The sequence below is a fragment of the Trichechus manatus genome, unplaced genomic scaffold (assembly GCF_000243295.1).
Source record: "Trichechus manatus latirostris isolate Lorelei unplaced genomic scaffold, TriManLat1.0 scaffold00086, whole genome shotgun sequence".
NCBI classification, from domain to species: domain Eukaryota; kingdom Metazoa; phylum Chordata; class Mammalia; order Sirenia; family Trichechidae; genus Trichechus; species Trichechus manatus.
In genome coordinates, this window is record NW_004444022.1 from 7,703,321 (window position 1) to 7,721,111 (window position 17,791).

At 40.2% G+C, this 17,791-nt stretch overlaps 1 protein-coding gene across 3 annotated transcripts in view; it reads right to left on the reverse strand.

Moving 5' to 3' along the window:
- Positions 1–16,908, reverse strand: part of LEMD3 (LEM domain containing 3) — a 90,926-nt gene extending 74,018 nt beyond the window's left edge. For 2 of the 3 annotated variants that reach the window (XM_023736103.1, XM_023736102.1), the window contains exon 1: positions 15,352–16,908. In XM_023736103.1, the coding sequence (XP_023591871.1) occupies positions 15,352–16,876 (1,525 nt within the window). In that variant the 5' untranslated portion in view covers positions 16,877–16,908. The remainder of the gene's footprint in view (positions 1–15,351) is intronic. The other variant, XM_004381546.3, reaches the window with a different exon arrangement.
- Positions 16,909–17,791: the final 883 nt, after the last annotated feature.

Consider the following 17,791-nt stretch of genomic DNA (forward strand, 5'->3'; position numbering starts at 1 on the left):
AAGCCACTGTAAAATAACAGAACTGAGATAATATTTGTAATTCAAAGAGCATGATGAATAAGAGCTTCCCAAAATCGTTCTCATAGTGAAGTACCGAAACCCTTTTTTTTTTTTTTTTTTAATCCCAACGAGTTATACTGGTCATTCTGTTTTCACTTTTCCCAAAGGGAACAGACTTCCCCTCTATCTCCCAACACAGTCATGTGCCAGACTCAAAAGGCCATCTCCTTCCTACATGTCTACTTTGAAGACCTGTAAAAAGCAGTTTACAAAGGGAAATGATGGGACGAGTATAAGGAACATTCCCAATTAGGAAAATGAGTAAGGATAGAGAAAATACCACCTGCACTTTAAGCTAACAAGATCTTTGTGGCTTAAAATAAGTAGTAATTAAATCATTTTAGTCACTGCAGTGATTCAATAACAGCCTGGTAATGACATGCTCGACGAAGAGCTGAAAGATTGGCAGTTTGAACCCACCCAGAGATGCCTCGGAAAACAGGGCTGGCAATCTGCTTCTGAAAAGTCACAGCCTTGAAAACCCTACGGAGCAGTTCTACTCTGCACACATGGGGTCACCATGAGTCAGAATCAACTCGATGGACTAACAACAACGGTGACAAAACTAAATCTCATTCATCTGCCTGCTCTAGTAACCTAAGTGGCCATGCTTTAAAATACTGCAATACATGCAGAAACTTTTGAAATGGTGTATCTTTGGCTATGTATATTTTCACCAGGAAAAAAAAAGGTCAAGAAGGGAGAGGGTTGACATGTCGTGGGGTTGTTAACCAACGTCATAAGACAGTATGTGCGCTGACTGTTTAATGAGGAACTATTTATTCTGTAAACCTTCACCTGAAGTATTTAAAAAAAAAAAAAAAAAACCTCTCTTTAAAAAGAAAAAAAAAATACTGCCATATAGTGAAGAAGACAAAAGTTTTAAGGTCAGACTTAGTTTTAAATCCCTGCTCTGCTACAGACTGTGTAACTCAGACAAACAACAAAACCTACATCACAATTATTTTAAAGATTAATTGAAATATTTAGAGAGAACACCATGCATGGTACATTTCAAGGATTCAAAAATTAGTAGCCATCAGATCTCATTACACCAACCAAAAAAGACTGCACTATCCAATACAGTAGCCACTAACCACAAGTTGCTACTAAGCACTTGAAAAGTGACTAGTCTGAATTGAGATACATTATAAGTGTAAGATACACACTGGATTTTGAAGCCGCAGTACGAAAAAAGAATGTAAAATATCTCATTAATAATTTCATATTGATTGCATGTCGAAATGATAATATTCTAGATATACTGAGTTAAATAAAATATATTATTTTCACCTGTTTCTTTTGATGTTTTAATGTGGCTACCAGAAAATTTAAAATTTCACATGTGATTTGTATTATATTTCTATTGGACAGTTCCGGTCTAAACAAATCACATCTTTGATTCCATTTTAAATGCAAAATGGGAAGAAAATTTCATTATGTGCTTCATATGAATTATCTAGGAGACTGAAAGTTCTAATAGACTTTAAATTCCTTATTAGTAGTATGATTTTAATATTCTGTTTATCAAATTCACTTTATTATTTCATACCTCACAATATTTTGACTAGGAGCCCTGGTGGCACAGTGGTTAAGCACTTGGCTGCTAACCGAACCCACCCCACAGCTCCATGGGAGAAAGACCTGGCAAAATGCTCCCATAAAGATTACACCCTAGAAAACTCTATGGGGCAATTCTACTCTGGCACATGGGTGGCTGTGAGTTGAAATCAACTCTACAGCCCCTGAAAACAACATCCTTACTGTTGTAGTTAGTTGCCATCGAGTTGGCTCCGACTCCTGGAGACCTTACGCATAACAGAACTAAACATTTCTGATCCTTACCCTTATTTGATCCATTGCCTATTCCTAGGGAAATACTTCATCTTCCCACTTTGGGAACAATAGTATTCATGGTATCATGCAAACTAGATGAAGAACAGCTGTGACAGTCTGTCCTTCACACAATGTTAACAGAGGTTTACTGTAAGACCCATTCACATTCCTAAGAAATGTTTTTCCGCCTCAAATTCAGTACTATTTTTTGGACTAAAGCAAGGTATCCCATCTCTAACTTTTCTATCAGTAAATCTACTTTCTAATGGTAAATAAGGCTAAAGAGTAGTTTCAAGTTGTGCTTCATAACCTATTAAATTAATATAACTGCAAAAAGAAAAAATTCTTTTTCAGTCCTAGAGATAAGGAAAGCAGTAATTAGGTAATGCAAAAAGATGACTCCCTTTTATCTGCTAGGACAGCTTGACAGAAAGATTTAAAAATACTGATAAGGGCTATAAAGTTAACCAACTCTTCCATTACTTATTCACATTACTGACAGGGCATGTCACAGGGCTGAGCACACGTTGCTTAAACTAGACTACTACAGCTGAGGAATCCTAAAACATATTTAAAGTATGTTGTTATATATCACTTCAAAATTCTCCAAAATATTTCTATAGGCATTATCACATTAGTTCCCTACAAAAATCATTGGCTGAAGTTGATTTCACTACCCCTCCCATTTGACAAATGAAAACACCAAGGCCCAGAGGTTATAAGTGACTTCCTTGCCCAAGAAAGTTAGCAGCTGAGAATAAGATGAAACATAAAAATCTACTGCCCAGTGGTTAACACCGGCAACTCTGAAGTCAGATCATGGGTAGAAATCTTGACTCCAATACTCAGTAGCTGTGGAACCTTGGACACAGCCCACATGGGGATAATATTAGTAGTTACCCTCATGAAAATTAAGATAAAGTGCTCTAGTACATAGAAAGTCCTCAATAAATGTTTGCTCTTATCATTTAAGGCTTTACAGTCTGAAAGAAGGGACATTTGGAGATGACATTTTTAAAAAACAGAACTTTTTGTCATAAGCATAAGAATATTTCTAGAACATCCTGAACCATAAACACTTCAGATTTGTAACATTTTCATTCTTGGCAAATTTATTTTTCATGTCTCTTCCTTTTTAAAAAAATTACTAACAACCTGCAAGGAATGAAACCTACATCAATTAAAATGTGTGATTTTAAAGGTAGAATTCCCAATTAAGAAAACTGTAATAAGGTGAAAGTAATGATTAATACACACTGTCACTTAGTATTGAATCCCAACTACATTCTTTTGTGTAGAGTACATACTGTGGTAAACTTTACAAGAGCCCATACTTGAATTTTACAAGCACTGGTGGCACAATGGATAAGTGTTTGGCTGCTGCAGAAAGGTCAGTGGTTCGAACCCACCAGGCACTCCAAGGAAGACCTGTTGATCTGCTCCCATAAAGATTCCAGCCTAGAAAACCTTATGGGGCAGTTCTACTCTGTCATACAGGGTCACTATGAGTCGGAATCCACTCGACAGCACTCACCCACAACATAATTTGCAAAAACTAATTTTTAAAGTTATGTTTCCCAGTTAATACGACTATTATTTAAATCTAAGCACCAACCACTAAGACCAAAGATGAAGAAATTGAAGACTTTCACCAATTTCTGCAGTCTGAAATTGATTAAACATGCAATCAAGATGCACTGATAATTACTGGTGACTGGAATGTGAAAGTTGAAAACACAGGATCAGTAGCTGCAAAATACTGTCTTGGTGACAGAAAGACGTCAGAGATCACATGACAGAATTTCCCAAGACCAACAACTTCTTCACTGCAAATACCTTTTCAACAACATAAATAGCGACTATACACGTGGATCTCACCAGATGGAATACACAAGAATCAAACTGACTACATCTGTGGAAAGAGATGATAGAGAAGCACAATATCATCAGTCAGAACAAGACCAGGGCGAACTGCAGACAGACCATCAACTGCTCATATGCAAGCTCAAGCTGAAGCAGAAGAAAATTACAGCAGGTCCACGAGAGTCAAAGTACGACCTCGAGTATATCCCACCTGAATTTGGAGACCATCTCAAGAACAGATTTGATGCACTGAACCCTACTGACTAAAGATCAGATGAGTTGTGGAATGATATCAAGGACATCATACATGAAGAAAACAAAAGGTCACTAAAAAGACAGGAAAGAAAGAAAAGACCAAAATGAATGTCAGAAGAGACTCTGCCCAAGTTCCTCTTGAATGTAGAGTATTAAAGCAAGAGGGAGAAATGAAGTAAAAGAGCTGAACAGAAGATTTCAAAGGGCAAATAGAGAAGAGAAAATAAGGTATTACAATGAAATCTACAAAGACCTGGAGTTAGAAAACCAAAAGGGAAGAACACACTTGGCATTTTCCAAGCTGAAAGAACTAAAGAAGAAATTCAAGCCTCCAGCTGCAATACTGAAGGATTCTATGGGCAAACTACTGAACAACACAGGAAGTATGAAAAGAAGATGGAAGGAATACAGAGTCACTGTACCAAAAAGATTTGGTCGATATTCAACCATTTCAGGAAGTAATATGATTAAGAACTGACGGTACTGAAGAGAGAAGTCCAAGCTGCACTGAAGGCATTGGTCAAAAACAAGGCTCCAGGAATTGATGGAACGCCAATAGAGATGTTTCGACAAACGGATGCAGTGCTGGAGGGGCTCACTCTTCTATACCAAGAAATCTGGAAGACAACTACTTGGCCAACCGATTGGAATAGATCCACATTTGTGCCCATTACAAAGAAAGGTTATCCAACAGAATGCAGAAATTATCAAACAATATCATTAATATTGCACGCAAGTAAAATTTTGTTGAAGATCATTCAAAAGCGGTTGCAGTAGTATATCGAAACGCAACTGCTAGAAATTCAAGCTGGATTCAGAAGAGGACTTGGAAAGAGGGATATCATTGCTGATGTCAGATGGATCCTGGCTGAAAGCAGAGAATACCAGAAAGATGTTTACCTGTGTTTTGTTGATTATGCAAAGGCATTTGACTGTGTGGATCACAACAAACTGGATATTGCGAAGAACAGGAATTCCAGAGCACTTAATTGTGCTCATGAGGAACCTAGACCAAGAGGCAGTCATTCGAACAGAACAAGGGAGTGCTGCATGGTTTAAAGTCAGGAAAGGTGTGCATCAGGGTTATATCCTTTCACCATACTTACTCAATCTGTATACTGAGCAAATAATCCGAGAGGCTGGACTATATGAAGAACTCAGTATCAGAATTGGAGGAAGACTCATTAACAACCTGCAATAGGCAGATGACACAACCTTGCTTGCTGAAAGCTAAGAGGACTTGAAGCACTTACTGATGATCAAAGACTACAGCCTTCAGTATGGATTGCACCTCAACGTAAAGAAAACAAAAATCCTCACAACTTGACCAAGAAGCAATATCATGATAAATGGAGAAAAGACTGAAGTTGTCAAGGATTTCATTCTACTTAGATCCACAATCAATGCCATGGAAGCATAAGTCAAGAAACCAAAGGACATACTGCACTGGGCAAATCTGATGCAAAACACCTCTTTAAAATATTAAAAACAAAGATATCACTTTGTGGACTAAGGTGTGCCTGACCGAAGCCATGGTGTTTTCAATTGCCTCATATGCATGCAAAAGCTGGACAATGAATAAGGAGGATGGAATAAGAACTGACACCTTTGAATTATGGTGTTGGTGAAGAATACTGAGTATATCTGGACTGCCAGAAGAACAAACAAATCCGTCTTGGAAGAATACAACCAAAACGCCCCATAGAAGCAAGGATGGCAAGACTTTGTCTCATGCACTCTGGACATGTTATTAGGAGGGACCAGTTCCTGGAGAAGGACATCATGTGTAGTAAAGTAGAGGACCAGTGAAAAAAAAGGAAGCCCCTCAATGAGATGGATTGACATAGTGGCTGCAACTATGGGCTCAAGCACAGCAACGACTGGGAGAATGGCACAGGACGGGGCAGTGTTTTGTTCTACAAAGGTCACTATAAGCTGGAACCTACTCAACAGCACCTAACAACATAATAAAGACATACTATTAGTAGTATAATTCTCATGAAGAAGTTACTTTTACTTGTTTACTGTATGTTTTGGGGGAGATTTCTAAGATTTAACGTATACTTTTTCCCCCAAACTACTTAATTAAAAAAAAAAGAAATCCATTGCCTGGAAGTCAATTCTGACTTGTGGTGACCCTGTGTGTTACAGAGTAATGTGTTACAGAGTAGAAGTGTTCCACAGGGTTTTCTTCGCTGGATTCTTTATGGAAACAGATTGCCAGGCCTTTCTTCCACGGTGTTGCTGGGTAGTTTGGGACCACCAACCTTTTTTTTTGTTGTTGTTTATTATTGTAGTTTAAGTGAAAGTTTACATTTCAAGTTAGTCTCTTATACAAAAATTTATACATACATTGTTAGCTGACCCTAATTGCTCTCCCTATACTGTGACAGCACACTTCTCCTTTCTACCCCTGATTTCCCATGTCCATTCAACCAGCATCTAACCCTCTCTGCCTTCTCATCTCACCTCCGACAGAAGCTGCCCGTTTAGTCTCATGTATCTACTTGGGCTAAGAAGCACACTCTTCACGAGTATCATTTTACGTCCCACAGTCCAGTCCAGTCTTTGTCTGAAGAGTTGGCCTCAGAAATTGTTTTAGTTCTGGGCTGACAGAGAATCCGGGGGCCATGCTTTCTGGGGTTCCTCCAGCCTCAGTCAGACCCTTAAGTCTAATCTTTTTACTAGAATTTGAGTTCTACACCCCGCCTTTCTCCTGCTCCATCAGGGACTCTATGTTGTGTTTCTTGTCAGGGCGGTCATTGGTGCTGGGACCACCAACCTTTAGGTTAGTAGCCGACTGCAAACCACTTGCGCCACCCAAGGACCTCTAATTATTTATAAACTAGATTAAATCTCTCTTTTGGCAATGAGGTTATGTAAGCTTCATTTTACTTTTATAAAATATTTTTCAGATTGGTAAAGTTAATATAGAATAATTAATGAGCAAGAAGCAGCTAGCTTTAAAATTTCACAATGCTGTTGAGGAATCATGAAAATACCTAATTTTTAAAGTGTCCCTGGAATTGTTGAATGCTCATTCCCTCTCAAATAAATTTAAATATAAAAAGAAATACATGTAAAGTTCAGTTAAATGGAACAAAAAATGGAGTACCAAGGTCTTTACATCTTGAAAATGAACGACGGAAAAAATAAATTTTAAAGTAGTCATACATACCAGACAACCACTTTCCCTATCAGTTTTGAGACTGCAAATCTTTTAAAAATTAGAAATAGTAGCATATATATTATATATATTATAGTTTGTATTATAGCAAATGTTCTCCTATATATCAATGAATTAACGTAAAACCTTTAGTAAGAATAAATAGTTCTAAGGGATTCCTAAAGGTTGAGTGAAGTGGTACAAATTTGTGCTTTCTTTCTTGTCCTAATGTTGGTAGATTTCATAGCTTATTCCTGGCACCTTTAGAATTTCATGCACTGATCTACTTCACCTATCAATATCTCTCATGATTTTCTGGATAATAACAATATTTATAGTAGAAAACATGTACTGAGTCCTTACGTGCATACTGAGAAGCAATCTAGCAGAGTGGTTAAGAGCCACTATCTGAGTTCAAATGCTGCCTCTAACTACATGACCCTCGGCAAGTTACTTAACTTCTAGGTTTTACCAGTGTCTTTATAAAATAGGGTAAGTACCTAGCCATAAGGATTAAATAACAGTTATAATTGTTCAGCTTAATGTCTGGCACATAGTGTTACACAGGGTTACCTGTTATTATTATCACAATGTGTCATGTACTGGGTTAAGTGCTTTACATGCTTGATTTAATTCTCGCTTAACTCTATTTTACACAGGAGGATATTGAGGTTTACAGTGGTTAAGTAGCCTTTAACAAAAAAGCTAGCAAGTGAAAGGGCCAATATTCAAACCCAGCTCTGTCTCTTTAACAGTCCAAGCTCTGATAACTATGGCAATGTTTCCTCAAACTAGGCTCCATGTATGTACTTGTGGGGATTCATAAGTTTTTGCTCTGATGATTTTTTTTATTCTAAATTATTCTAGAGAAAATGAAAGACATTTTCATAGAGTACGCTTTAATTTCTTAAAACAGCAAACAAGGATATGCAAACCACTGTGGTCACTACGAACTGGAAGCGACTCGAGGGCACTGGGTTTTTTGTGTGGTTTCCAGGAATATTCTTAGAAATCTAAGAATTTTTGTTCCCTTAAAAATTAGTTAACTTTGAGAAACTTCAAGCATAACAGTGAGTTTTCAATCTTCAAGAATGAGAGCAATTAATATTTTTCAGAAACCTTATCCCCAAGTTCATTTTAGATACCAAGTTCTGGACCATTTGGTTAGTCTAATTACTTGAAAAAGTAAAAATAAATAAGTAAATAAATTTAAACTATGGTACCCTTTTGTAACGCTTGGCCTTAGCTTTAAAAACAAAAACACATTAAAAGGAGAAACAAGTATTTAAAAGGTATCTATTCCTTTAATAAACCATACATCAAGCCAACATACACCAATCCCTCATCTTTAACCCAATCTACGATAGCTTACAGGATATTTCCACTTAAACAACTCAAACAATAAGCCCCAAATAAACTCATTTTCTTTATTAACAAGATTTCTCTTTAACATACCTAATTTCTGTCAATGGTATCACCATTCTCTCAGTTATCCAGACTCATGACCACAGAATAAAGGAAATAATCTTCCTTTTTTCTCTATATCCAGTCACCAAGTATTATATTCCCTTCTTCAAATGGCGTCTCTCATTCACGGACCCTACTCTATCCCTACAGTTATCAGCCTCCTTCAGGTTCTCATCATTCCACGCCTTCCCTTCAACTCTGTCATTCCATTACCTCTACCGCCACCTGTTTCTCCTGCTAATTTGATCATGCAGTCCTGTGCTAAAGAGCCTTGGTAATGCAATGGCTAAGTGGCTGCTAATCGAAACGCTGGCGGTTCGAACCCACCTAGCAGTTCCTGTGTGGACCCAGTGGTCTGCTCCTGTAAAGATTACAGCCTAGAATACCCTATTGGCAGTTAATACTATGTCACATGGGGCTGCAATGAATGGAAAAACAACTTGACAGCACAACAACAAAGTCCTCTGCTTAAAAACCTCCATGGAGTCCCATTGCTCTCCCTACAGAATAAAGTCCAAATCTGGAATCCAGGTGTTTTTTTTTTTCTGTCATTTGAGACTGATGCAGCTCACAGTGAATTCCTCCCTTTTATGAAAATGTGGCACTTATCACATAGTATCTTACATGTTTCTTAACCATTTTGTGCACCTGTTATTAACAAACTGGAAGTTTTTGCAGGAATGAGATTTCTTTTGTATCCTTCCTAGTACCTGAATATTAAGGTACTAAGTAACCAATTACTGAGTTAGATGATGAGTTAATGAATGCATGCATAAGGAGTACCTAATATGAGATCGTTTATTCAACAAATATTTACCAAATAATCAATCTGTGTCAAGGACACTAATATGACTTCCGTCTATTAAGTGATTTCATGTTTAGAGACAACACTAAACACTTCATATACACTATCTCACTTAATGCTTAAAGCCACCCTGAGGCAAGTATTGTCATCCTCATTTTTAATGAGGCAACTGAGTCTGTAGTAAAGTTACAGTGCAGGTAAAAGAGCTGAGATTCCAACTCAAAAATGAGTGAAGAGTTTTTATCCTGTACTACTGCATTTTCCTCTTGTAAAAAAATTATCTCAAGGAGCTGCAATCTATCTGGCATGGTGGACATACACAATACTCTGCTATGACGAATGCACAAGATTTTATCTGAGCGGAGTATGACAGGTCAAATTCTGGGGGGAAGAGGGTGAGTAAGAGATGATGTCCAGAGGTAACACTTTTAAGAACAAATAGCAGCTGGACCTTAGAGAGGAAAGAAAGGAGATTCCCAAAGAAAGGAATAACATGCACAAAGGCAGAGAGGCACAAAATTTGATGACCTAGTCAGTGAACAACAAGTAATTCAGTCTTCCAGGAAGTAAAGTGTTATCAGAAGGATGAGGATAAGAAACGAAGCTAGAAAGGCAAGCACAGTCAGATCACGAACAGTTCAGCCAAGGAATTAAGATTTTATCCAAAAAGTAAGGAAAAGTCATTGAGTAATTTCAAGCAAGATAGTGGATGACTGCATTTGTGTTTCAGAAATATTGCTCTGGCAGTGAAAAACAGACTGGAAGAGCTACAGCCTAGAAGCAGCGACACCTGTTAGGCGGTAACTGAAACAATTCAAGCAAGAGACAAACCTAGAGCGGTAGCAATGAAAAGAAAAAGATTAATTCAAAACATATGTAGGAGATAGAACTATAGGACCTGGTAACCAATTAGATTGGGGTTGGTAAGAAGGTGAAGGAAGAAATCTAGGGGACTCCAAGTTTTCTATCTGGGGATCCAGGTGGATGGAGGTGTCATTAACTAAAACAGGGAACAGAGGGGAAAAAACAAAGTGAGGATGAGGAAAGATAATGAGAACAGATGCGGTTGTTACTTGTACACCCAGAAGATGTCTAGTAAATAAGCAGATACGTCCAGAACTCAGGAGAGAAATCTAAGCTGAAAATACAGAATTGGGAAGTATTAGGGATACAATATCCACTCACTTTTTGCCAGGAGAATTGATGAAACTGCCTGAGAAAACTGTATACAAAGGGACAGAGCCAAAAAAGAGAGTTCTAAAGAACACCAATATTTAAAGCCCAGGCAAAAATGAGTAAATGAAAACTAGGAGAGTGATCATCCAGAAGTTTAGAAAGGAGAGAGTTTCATGAAGGGAGTTGTAAATGTTAGTGAACATATGAGAGAGGTAAAGTTAACTTGTAATCTCCCCTGAATTTGACAACTGAATAATTGGTGACATGAAGGAGAGTTACAGAAGAATGGTTGGCAAAGAAAATGAAATAGAGGGATTTAGTTACAAGCTTGGCTGAGAAGAGAATAATAGCTAGAGGAGAATAGAGGGTTGAAGAACAACACTTTTAGGATGGCAGAGATTTTAGCATTTTTATAAAATGAGAAAGGGATCAATGGAAAGTGAGATTTTTAAGTTATACCTTTGTACTTAAAATTAGTAGATGGAAAGATACCTATGGTAAAAAATTAACTGAAAAAAACAAGTTGCAGAATATGGATAGCATGACATCACCTAAGATAAAATTCAGGTCCATAAGGCCTTTAAGTCATTTATCTCTTGGACCCCCCTACCCTCTGACTTCATCACATACCATTCTCCCCCTTGTTCACTTTGCTCCAGCCACACACGCCACTCTTTCTGATCTTTCAACGTATCAAGCTTGTTCTTGCCTCAGGAGTTTTGCACTTGCTGTTACTTCTGCCTAGACTGCTCATCTCCCTAACTGTCAATAACTAGTTCCTTCAGGTCATTCAGATCTCAGCTCAAATATCACCTCCTGTATATAATACTGCACAACCCTCCACTCCAGCTCTCAAAAGTTACTATCATTACCTTGTCTTGGCATCTATCACTATTTGAAATTCTTACTTGTTTACTTGTTCATTGCCCATCTTCCCCTCCAGAATGTACACTCCATGGGGAAGAGAGATTTAATCTGCTCTGTTCACCACATATCCCTCCTGCTTAAAACAGTGCTTGGCACACAGTAGACACTCCATTGCTGAATGAAAATGTATACACACATGTATTTACATGGAAAATATTAAGAAAGTTCTGGAGGGATCTATTACTGGAACTTATATCAGGGTGAAGGGGTAAGACTGGGAGGAAAGGGGTGTAATATCCACTCACTTTTTGCTTCACAGATCTGCATTCAATTTTCCCACAAAAATCATGCCTTTTGTGATTAAAAAAAACAATTTTTAAATAATAATCATGTGACAATCTATTCTGCATCTCTATTTTCTTTTTCTTTTGGTGGGTTGTCACGACCAAATCACCTGTGGCACAACTGAGAAATCTGATTGCTGGCTGATCCTTGAGTTGGGCTGGTAGGGCAGTTCAAAGTTAGAATCCTAAATCTTAGAACTGGAAACAGCTTTGTCGTTGTTGAGTACTGTCGAGTCGATTCCCACTCATAGTGGTCCTACAGGACACAGTGGAACTGTCCCATCGAGTTTCCTAGGCTGTTATCTTCAAGGGAGCACATCATCTGGTCTTTTCTCTCGTAGAGCGGCTGGTGGGTTCAAACTGCCAGCCTTTCAGTTAGCAGCTGAGTTTAGAAATCATCTAATCCAACTCCCTAGTTTTACCGATGAGGAGGCTGAGACTCAGTACTCAAGCGATTTAATTGATAAAAATAGGGGAGTCCCTAGGCAGCGCAAACAGTTAACCACTGACTACTAACCGAGAGGTTGGCAGTTTGAATCCACCCAGGGGTGTCTTTAATGAAAAAATTTCACAGAACAAATGATTAGGAACTATTTGAAAGGCTAGTCTATTATATGTTACATAATATATATGGGATAACTAATAAATGCTTATTAAAGCTTATTCTCACATATAACCTACAATCTTCTGGTGAAATTATTACTCAAAGTAAAACTATTTCCTTAAGTACATTACTTGACCGACGAATCCTATGGTTAAGCATCATAATATGACAAAGGATTCAGAGCGCATAAACGTAGGGAGTGAAAATTATTCACTCTTAAATCTCTAACACCGTTACAGTGCAGACTAACTGGATTCACAGGCACTTCTTTCCACCAGGGTATACATCAAATATATCATACATTTAAGGATTTGGTTATTCTTTAATTCAAATTTCTGTATCAATTTCTACATTGAATATTTAATGGAATTTAATGAAAATTAAATGTTAAATACATAAAAAGTGTACTACTAAATATCATTTACAGGAATCACTTGTTTCTCTTTACATATATACTGTAGTTTACCAGGAATACAACAAATTTTGTCTCAACTTTTGAATAATACCACCTTATATCTAAGAAACTCTCTCATTTGACTCTCGTAACAACCTCATAGGCAGAACAGATATTATTTCTCCCATTTAACATAGGAGAAAAATGAGGCTCCGAGGTTAAATAGCATGACCAAGGTCATTTAGACAAGTCCTAGAACCTACATCCTCTACCTCCTGGCCAGTGTTCTTCCCATCACCCAGGTTAACCATTTAGTAAAGTATAAAATCATAGCAACTCATAGCAACCCTATAGGACACAGCAGAGCTGCCCCATAGGGTTTTCAAGCAACAGCTGGTAGATTTGAACTGCCGACCTTTTTGGTTAGCAGCCAAGCTCTTAACCACTGCGCCAGCCACTTATCTAGAGAAAACAGGGAAGTCGCCTTAATTGAGAATTGTAGTCATCAATAATTCTGTATGAAATTCTACAAATATTCCAGATTTTCTTAATCCTCTTATTTAAAGTGGTCTCCACAAACAAGACCCAAAGTAATGTTAAGAAAAAGGGTTTTACTGTTGGGGGAAAAAAAAAAAAAGTGAAACCAAACCTTAGCCCTACCAATACACTTCTTAAATTCCTTGAGTCTCAGCATCCTCATCTATAAACTGGGGATAACATCACTTACCCCTGTTGTTGGGAAAATTAAATGAGATCATGTGTAAAGTAGTTGGCTCTTAGGAAAGGGCTGGGTAATACCGTTGGTGCTGTTAGAGAAACAAATAGATGCAGTATATCCTACTGCTGATAACTAATGTCATTTAATTTATGTGAACTTTACTAGTTTAACTTCCAGTGTGACCTTATTTCTTTTTTTCTCCCAAATATCTGGGGCAGAACACAACATCACTCTTGCTCTGCTCCCAGGGAACCGATTAGAGTGCTGGATTTCAGTCCTCTTCCAACCCCTCTAATTAAGCAATATAGTAATAACAATCTATTATTCTGACTCCTACTCTTTATGAGTCTGCTAATTGCATCATTCACTCTATTATGAAATGAAACTAATGTATTAAGCCAATTTTATAAATACAAATCATGATACAGTGAATTCATGTTGGGTGAAAGGGTAGAAAGTTTTCAGGGAGAGTGGGGAGAGGGACCTGAGCAATTATTATGTATTCAGCAGTCCATCAAACACTAATTTACTTCCTCTCTTCTATCCTCACAGCCACCATTCTAATCAATATTAGCATTATTTTACAGATTAGGATACAGAATCTTAAACTCTTCTTGCTCTCTCCCCCTTGATCAAGGGGCTCCAACCTCGCTAGCCTACAGGAAAGCTCTTGGCTCAGCCTTTCCTCCTGTTCTCTGCCCAGGTCTCCAGGCTCTTTAGAAGGCTGTCTCCTCCTGCTTCAAGTCTCACCTCAAACGGCACCTCCTCTAAAGTATCGCAAACCAATTACTTTGTCCTTATTTCCTTCATAGAACATAAAATGATCTGCATTCATCTTTTCTGTGTTTAAGGGCAGGGATACTTTGACTTATTACTGCTGAATCCTAGGTGCAGCGTACAGGAAGTGCTCAGATGCTGGCTGAATGAATAAATGAACACATCTGCCTACAGTCATCCAGCAAGTAAATGGCCAAAAACCGAAAAACCAAACCCGTTGCTATTGAGTCAATTTCTACTCATAGTGACCCAAAAGGACAGAGGAGAACTGCCCCATAGGGTTTCCAAGCAACGGCTGGTGGAGTCGAACTGCTGACCTTTTGGTTAGCAGCTGAACTCTTAACCATTGCGCCACCAGGGCTCCAAGGAAATGGCAGGGCCTGGTAAATCTGACTCCAAGCTCCTGCACTGCCCTACCACTACATCTGTCACAGATGGGAGGGGAGTTGCTTTGGGTTGGGTCATCAATTTGAAGATGTGCCTTGCTGCTTTCTATAGACTTAAAAAAAATTATAGAACTTCCAAAGTGCACTCAATACTACAAAATATTTAATCAAATCCCAAGAGATCTTACATTGCCTTTTAGAAGTACAACTCAATTTGAAAAAAACACCGCATTTACGATACCTCTTAGCAAATTAAATATTTCAAAACTGCTAAATAATTAGTATCTGCACAAATAGCTACTTCAGGCTGAAAGAAAATTTAAGTTACACACAAATACATTTTACTAAGAAACCTATATTTTGTTCTTTTATAAGCTGTTTTCAGTTTCACATACAACATACAGAAAATTTTAAAAATCAGCCATGAGATACCATTCTGATCACAGAAGTACTGCTCTTTCTTCAAGAAGAATGACACAAACGCCCTCAATCTCTTAAATCTCACTGTTAAACCAAGTTCTTGAGGTAAAAATCATCTCATGTAAAACACTAACTGCAGTTAAAGCAGCACCACTAACAACATTCCCTTTGTTATCTTACCCGGTGTGTGTGTGGGGGGGCGTTAATACTTACTGCTGAGTCCTCCATCCTCGGATACTCCCGTTCCTCTCATTCCTAGGTAAGTGAGTCCCAGTATTAGGAAAAATAAGCAGGCAGCAGTTAAGAGAAACATCGACAAGTAGTGGGCACTGAAGCCTCCTGTTGGGGACACCTCCTCGCGTTTAAATTGCTGGAGAAGTTCCTCCTCGGGTTCAGAAAGCTTAGGTTTGTTGTAGGTGTTTTTCAGGTAGGTATGTTTGGAGCCCGTATGGTTGGAGTGATTGATCCTGAGTGAACCGGAGGTGGCCACCGCCGCACTGGGAGAGAGGCTGTTGGAATAAATACTGGGGGAGTCCACACTGAACGCTCCACCGCCGATATGATTATTGGTTTTACGGAGGGAGCCTGTTGATGAATCCAAGGTTGAGTCCATGTCAGTAAGCGACGGTGGCAGGAGAGGGGTCAGTTTCTTAGCGTTAACACGGTATCTAGGAATGGGGCTGGCGTCCAGTGGATCACACCCTCCTCCTGGCTGCTGCTCCGCCGCCGCCGCCGCCTCTTCGAGGTTTCGGCTCCTGTCTAGACTCCCGGCAGCCGCCGCCCTGTCATTCATCGCGATTCCTCCCCCTCCCTGCACTGAGCTCTCCAGCCTGCTGCCTGCAGATTTAGCAGTCAGCGGAGAAAGAGGTTTACTATGGCTCCGTCTGGGCCGATGCCGGGAAAGGGAGTCATCCTTTAACACCTGTCTGGTGGAAGCCACGTCGTCCTCGTCTTCTTCCTCCGAGTCCGAATAGTTTTCCCGGTAGCTGTAAGGGAGAAGCCGACTGCCATTCACGGTCCGGCTCGGCCACAGTGGCTCATGTGCCTCCAGGTCCCTCTCCTCGCCGTCTTCTCTCTCCTCTTCCTCCGCTGCTCCATCTTTCCCCGATGGGGTTTGCAGCTCGGGGGCCCCCGGCCTCCTGGCCCCCCACCACGAGTGTGGCTTCCTTCGCTCGGCCGAGTTGCTGTTAGTCACCTCGCTGGCTGCCACAGGGGCCGGCGGCGGTTTCAGCCCGCGGTACTGGAGCGAAGCCCGGTCTTTTCTGCCGCCGCCGGCCTGGTCCCGGGGACTGGCCTCCACGTCCGATTCGTCCGAGCTGAAGCCCAGCAGCACTTTGCTGCCAGCCGCGGGGGCGGCTGAGGCGACCCCAGGCCCTCCCGAAGGGCTCTCCGGGCCTGAAACCGATATTCGGCCCAGGCCCCCAGGGGTCCGTAGGTAGGAGAGGTCCCCCGAGACCGGCCGGACACCCATCCCCACGGCCGCCGCCGCTGGTCCCGCGGCTGCGACCGTGGTGGCTGCGGTATTATTGTTATTAGTGTTCCGCGTCTTGTTGCCGCGGCTCCCTGACCGGTGCTGCTGCTGCTGCTCTTCCTCTCGAAGCTTCTTCAGCTTCTTGAGGTAAACTGGGCGGGTGCTCTCCGTCACTGGGCCAGGAGACAGCCCATAACGGCGGAGCTGGGAGAAAAGCTCCTCATCCGATAGCTGTTGAAGCGCCGAAGCCGCCGCTGCCGCCGCCATTTTCTCTCCAGAGTGTTTTACAAGCTCCGCGCTACCGGAAGTGACGCGCCGCCCTAGACCCTGAACTAGACCGGGTTGCGTCGCCCTCCCAGCGTCGCGAGCGTCTCGGCCAATGGGAGACGCGGGAGGAGCTCACCTGAGCGGGAAAGAGCCACCTGAGCGGCGCGCGGCTCCCGCGGAGAGTTTTTCCACGCTCTCACCTTGGGATCCCGGAGTTTTCTACTGCTTCTTCCTATCCGCATTTCTCACTGGCCTCTGCCTGGCCCTTCCAACGGCCATTCCCGGGAGCTGTCTCTTGCTAAACCACACCTTGAGCTCTTCTCAGGTTACTGCCACCAGAGCAGTAATAATTGGAAGGAAATCTGCCTTGAAATTCATGGCATTAGGTTTCTTTCCATCCAGATTCCCGCTGCCAAGGGAAGCCTAGAGAGACTCAAAGAAACCGTAATGGCCAGACTAGATTGGCAGTTTCCTTGTCTGGTTCCAGGTTCTCTTATTTCAGTTTCTCTCTACACTTACCGAATAATATATATAAGACTTTCTCTTAGCTGCTCCTTTTGTGAAATCTCCTCTTCCGTTCCTAGGAGAAGATAAAGAGTAGACCAGCCAAAATACAATTTTCAAGGGTAATGGCTATTCGTTCATTAGATGCTTGTAAAGTATATAAATCCCCCCCCCCCTTTTACTAGGCCATCATTTTTTTGAAAGAGCCTATCATTTCCTTAATTATATGACTCTGAAAAAAATAACACATCGCCCCGTTTATTTCCTGTATAGCACCTTTCCAACCGATAGTTACTTGTTTTGTATTATTAATAATTAATTTCATTGATTATTAATAATTATTTGTAGTTAATTATTTATTTGAATTTTTATTTATTTAATTATTTATTGTCTTATCCCTTTGAACTGAGA